Source organism: Poecilia mexicana, unplaced genomic scaffold (assembly GCF_051168715.1).
Source record: "Poecilia mexicana isolate PSO_F unplaced genomic scaffold, ASM5116871v1 scaffold_22, whole genome shotgun sequence".
NCBI classification, from domain to species: domain Eukaryota; kingdom Metazoa; phylum Chordata; class Actinopteri; order Cyprinodontiformes; family Poeciliidae; genus Poecilia; species Poecilia mexicana.
In genome coordinates this window covers 6,431,834-6,437,833 of record NW_028263391.1, presented here as the reverse complement: position 1 = coordinate 6,437,833, position 6,000 = coordinate 6,431,834, and the positions used below count along the sequence as shown (strand labels likewise).

Below are 6,000 nucleotides of genomic sequence, written 5' to 3'. Positions count from 1 at the left end.
TAGCGTCTTAAAAAATGCAAACATTTTAAAGAAACTTACAAAAAATAAGCAATGCTTAGCCTGGTGGTAGCACAAGTAAAGCCTGGTGGCCTGCCAGGCTTATAATACACTGGGGGAAACCCTGTAACATATTGAAAAATTCACTTTTTAAATTGTATTATTGAGAGCCACCTGTAGCTGAGAGCATGAACTTATACTGTATTATAGATATGTTAGTGTTTCTATCCTGTACCATGTAAAGACTGCATCATTATTTTATCTGTTGACAAAATAATAAGTCATAGCACATAATAAAACAGCTGGAGGCCTACATTCATAACTGTGTCTTTTTAAGTATGAAGTAAAGAACAGCGGATGCAAACTTTGGCCATTATTGGTGTTTTGATTTGTCTTAGCTTTAAATAATTACTTTAATTCTATTTCGTCCATTCTACGACACTATTAGTTTGAAGTTAGTTGGGGTGTGCGCTAACTACCCGCCTCGTGAAGCTCATTAATGGACCTTCACGTTGACAGACGAGCTGTCCAATGGTTCCCTGGAATCCTCCGGGCAACCAATAGCCTTCGGTTCCGAGCTGCTGCTGCTTCCTGATTGGCGGAAGGAGCTTCTGCCTCCCGAGTACCGACGCTTCTCCTTTGGTCAAGGTTGCACTTGGCAGCTGCAGCAGGACGCGAACTGATCGCTGCTTACTCACGGAGACCAGCACCAATTATCATCATCAGCAGCAGCAACAGCTCTGCTCTCGTTTTTATACCGGAGCGTCATTCTAGGATCTCCATCCTCACGGTATATCCGTCATGGACGAGATGGAGGAAGAGTTAAAATGCCCCGTTTGCGGCTCCTTTTACCGGGAGCCCATCATACTGCCTTGCTCCCACAATATTTGCCTGGCGTGTGCGCGGAATATTCTTGTGCAGACCCCCGAAGCCGAGTCCCCGCAGAGCAGCCGAGCCTCCGGGTCCGGCGTCTCAGATTATGATTACTTGGATTTGGATAAAATGAGTTTGTACAGCGAGGCGGACAGCGGATACGGGTCCTACGGGGGGTTTGTCAGCGCTCCGACCACCCCCTGTCAGAAATCACCGAATGGAGTCCGGGTTTTCCCCCCGGCCGTCCCGCAGCCCGGTCCGCAGCAGCACCTCCTGCCGCATCCGGCCTCCTTGCCCCCGATCCCCCGCAACTCCTGCATCACCTGTCCGCAGTGTCACCGCAGCCTGATCCTGGACGACCGGGGGCTCCGGGGGTTCCCCAAAAACCGGGTGCTGGAAGGGGTGGTGGACCGGTACCAGCAGAGCAAGGCGGCCGCCCTCAAGTGCCAGCTGTGCGAGAAGAGTCCGAAGGAGGCCACGGTGATGTGCGAGCAGTGCGACGTGTTCTACTGCGACCCGTGCCGCCTGCGCTGCCACCCGCCCCGCGGTCCCCTCGCCAAGCATCGCCTGGTTCCCCCCGCGCAGGGCCGGATCAGTCGCCGCGCGAGCCCGCGCAAGATCTCCACCTGCACGGAGCACGAGCTGGAGAACCTGAGCATGTACTGCGTGCAGTGCAAGATGCCCGTGTGTTACCAGTGTTTGGAAGAGGGGAAGCACGGCACGCACGAAGTCAAAGCACTGGGCGCGATGTGGAAACTGCACAAGGTACGTGCGTAAAAACACGAAAGCTTTCTTTGAAGCGAACAGGTTTTTTCAGCTTTAGGCGGAGCAACAGGTCTGTCTTTAAAAAAAAAATGGAGGAAACAGATTTTGATATGTGATTTTTAAATAAGTTTCTGTGTTTCTATTTTACTGGTGCGGTGTTTAAGGTTTATCTTGAGGAAAAGAAGGGAATAATTGCTTATGTGGAGTCTTATATGAAAGGGTGACAAATCAGCAGCTGTGAATGTACAAAATATGATTTATGGATGGTTTGGATGGTGTGGCTCTTTGCTTTGGGTGGCAAGAGCTAGGGGGCGGCACAGGAAAAGTTGTTTCCAATATTAGCTCCTGAGTAACATGCAAATGATTTAAAGCAGCACGCAAAACATATTCTGTCGTGCAGTTAAATAGATTTTATTATGTGAAGTGATGCGCGATGCAAAAAAAGTGAAAGCTATCAAACATGGATAGTGAAAGTGATACTCCGACCTGGAAGTGGGTTTGAATGCTACGTGTGGCGGCTGTGTACAATCTTCGACTGTCTTTGAATTAAAAAAAAAAAATAGAACAAGCTCTGTTGTTTCTGAAAGAGTTTAAATATGATCATCAAGGCTACATGGACGCAGCTGTGCTAAATAGCTTAGAACTTGCGTCAACATTTCAAAGAACATTAAACCTTTAGATTAAGTTTTAAAATCTCCAGCATAGACTTTGTTTTTCTTTTTCTTTCTGTCTTTTTTTTTTTTTTGAAGATGGACCCTGAAATGAGAAAATCAATTTTATTTCCAGAATTACAGAACTATGAGAATTGTAACATGTAGCTGAGATAGTGTGGAAAAAGAGAGATGTTTTCAAAACCTTTTCTATTCAGCTGCAGCCTCTATTAGGGCCAGACGATATGGCTTATATATAAAATCTTCAATGTTTTTTTAAACATTTTTTTTAATATCAAATCAGATTTACCACTAATCAAGGTTTGCCCTCGCCTTTTTTTCTTATAGTAAAAAATTACAAATGGACAAAAAAAATTTAAAAACTGACGTTATTTCAATTATCCATTCTGCGAATTGACCTGAATTCAAAGTTGAAATAAACAAAACAAGATGGCGGCCCCGAGCGTGATGACATCACTCCGAACTAGGGAAACCCAAGGAGTGTATCGGCGGAAAAAAAGAATCACATTTCCAGGAATTAATTCTTTGAGAACAGAAAATTCTAACCTCAGATCACAAAGGCTGGAAGGACTCCTTGCCATCACCCTTATCTTGCTTTTGTAAGTGAAGCGCAGATGCAGCCCTCTGGCGTAGATAACGGAGGTTATTTTGGAACCCTGGAGTCGTCGTGGGCACCGCGTTTATCTACGCCTCTGCACCGTCGACCCTTCACCTCCGCCGTCCGCTTTCCAGTGAAGAAAAAAACATCGGAGAGCCAGATTTAGTCCCCGGAACGCTCTACAAACACTGCAGACCCCCCCCACCCCCCAACACACACACACACACACACACACACACACACACACACACACACACACACACACACACACACACACACACACACACACACATGTTTGTTTTGCTATCTTTGTGGGGACTTTCCATTGACTTCCATTCATTTCTACTCATTTCTACAGCCTAAACCTGACCTTTACCCTTTTCCTAACCCTAACCATCACATACCTAACCTTAACCCTAACCAAAACTCAATTCATACCTTAGCCCTAACTCTGACCCCTGACCCAAAAACAGGGTTTCCCCTCGTGGGGACCAGGCTCAGGTCCCCACGAGGAGCGACTGGTCCCCACAACGTAGCATATGTCAGGAAAATCGTCCCCACAAGGTATTACAAACAAATGCACACACACACACACACACACACACGTAGCGATGCAGACAAACCCAGAAAAACGTGAGCAACTGCTCACACAAAAACTTGACACAAACCATCGCCTGTGCTTTCGGGAAAGCTGTCCTCGTTTTTTACACTTGAAATGGAGTCCTGTATTTCTCCAAAAAGAAAAAAGAAAGGAAAAAGAAAATGGGAACGTTTAACCAGCCTCCATTTTTATCATCTGTTCTAGACTGAGCTGAAATGAGTCCATCATTTCAGACGTGAGAGTCCAATTTTAAAACTGATGGAAAAGTCAGAGGAGGCTGAGCGTCTGTCGACCTCGTGTGCTCTCGTGGTTTCACGGGTCTGAAACAGGAGCAGAGTATTTTAAGAAACTAATCAATGGCGGAAGGGCTATTGGGGCCAATATGCAACCCTGTTTTTGGCCTCCATCAGCAGCACCTGGTTATTTCTGATGGGATAGAGTATGACATGGAGACAGTTTACCAAATAGTTTCATTGTGGCTTTAAGTTTTTCCTCACAATCCTGATTTTTGTCAGAATTTGCGTTTTGTCTTATACCACGTCCTGTTTCTCCTTGAAACATCATGTTAAAATATGTATATTTTTGGCCGCTTGGGGGCGCAGCTGAGTCGTAATATATTATTTATCAGATAGTAAATTGTAACATTAAAATAACACAATGACATGAGGGAAAACAGAAGGAAAACGTCGCTGAAATAAACAATTCATGATGCTTTCGATTAGCCCGGCGTTCAAAAGAAATAATTGTGTTATACTTCTATAATTCAGCTTTAGGGAGACATTTATTTGAACATTAACATCCACTGCAGACTTCGAAAACATGTTTAATGAACTGAGGAGGAAAAATATGAAAGAAAAAGACTTTTTACTTGGTTTCTATTGGAGCGTTCTAGGTTTGGATAAATATTGAAAAAGTAAAGTGATAATGATATAAGTCATATGATATAAGTTTGATATCCATCAACCAACCAATCAAACAACCAACCAACTGACCAACCGACTAACTAACCAAACTAACATCTAACCAATCGACCAACCCACCAACCAATGAACCGACCGACTAACCAATCAATTGACTGACAGACCAACTAACCAAGTAACCGACCAATCAACCAATCAGCCATTTGAGCTCAAACTACTGATTTAAGTTATTTAGACTTTAAAAGAATGCAATAAGTGAATTGACAACTTTTAAGCCTTTAACAGTCTGGACAATTATGGATATTATTTTATCTTAAAAGTTTAGGAGCCCTGCATGTTTATCAACCTGTCTGTGTTCCTAAAACAAAACTTTATTGACACTCAGAGGCAATATTGACACTAAAACCAGAGAGAAGGAGGTGAAAGAAAGTAAAGTTCATCAACGTGCTCTGACAAGGTTTCTGTCATGTGTCGTCCTCTAATTACTGCTGTGTACCGTCCCGCTCTGCATTCACCTCCAGGCTTTATCACATCAACAAAACCATCACAAAGACACCTCTGTTTTTCTCCTTCACGCTTCATCAGATCAAAGCTACTGCTGTTTGATCTCTGAGCTTTTCTTACCGGGCTGCTGCATTTTTCATCACCATCGTCATCATCATCACTGGCTAATGTTTGTAGTGTGTTGTCTACACAAAGAAGCTTAATGAATCTACACTCACACATTTCTAGTATCCCATCTTTTTTGCTTTCTTTCTGAACATTTTCGTCGAGTTTTTTTTCAGTCCGCATCCTTCGCTGTCCTCTCTTTTATCTTTATTGGGTAAGAGTTGAACAACCTGCTGCCATGGCAACCGAGTCCTTCTTGATGCTGTACAGAGCAACGGAGGTCTCCAAGATACCAGGAGCCGCGAGGGGTTCATCCCAGACTCTTTACGGTGTGTCTGGTCTCAAAGATGATAAAACCTCGGGCATTTATCTCCTTACTTACACCAGATTGATGGCAGCGTGGCGCAATTCAGTGTACCCAAAGTCAACCTTAGTAGCAGAGCAGTGATTGAAAAAGAAGAGTTTTACAGCGTGACTCATCCAGGTCCTGTCTGCCTTTTGTGATTAGACGATCTGTGATGTGTTGACAAGATGTCCGCTTTGTTGTCGCATCACTGTTTGTGTCTCTTTGCTGATGCTGTTGGAGGCCGTGCAGGTCGTTTAAGCGACGTCTGGGTCAGGCTACATCGCCTCAGAGCCGATCAGAAATGACCAGTCGGGTGGAGGTTTGATCACCAGAAGACCTGTGAAGTCGACAGCTTCACCAAAGCACAAATTCAGGCTTTCTACATGGTTCTCATGTTAAAATGACACTCTTTTCCTGACTGTTAAAGACAGTTTTGGCCAATTTATGAAGCATAAATACAAAGTTTGACCATTTTTTAATGGAGAATTGTCAGAAGGGTTTTTCTAGACATGATGGATGAACAAATTCAAAATTTTTCCACACTACTTAGGCCAAATATTACTGGATAATAAATTGTCCTAGCAATGATTGCGATAAGCAATCATTGATACTGTTGTTAT

The 6,000-nt window shown here is 43.8% G+C and overlaps 1 protein-coding gene across 1 annotated transcript in view; it reads left to right on the top strand.

Moving 5' to 3' along the window:
- Nucleotides 1–606: 606 nt before the first annotated feature.
- The window catches only part of trim9 (tripartite motif containing 9), a 37,316-nt gene continuing 31,922 nt past the window's right edge, over nucleotides 607–6,000 (top strand). Inside the window, exon 1 of the mRNA XM_014994176.2 lies at nucleotides 607–1,635. Coding sequence (XP_014849662.1) covers nucleotides 799–1,635 — 837 coding nt within the window. The 5' untranslated portion in view covers nucleotides 607–798. The remainder of the gene's footprint in view (nucleotides 1,636–6,000) is intronic.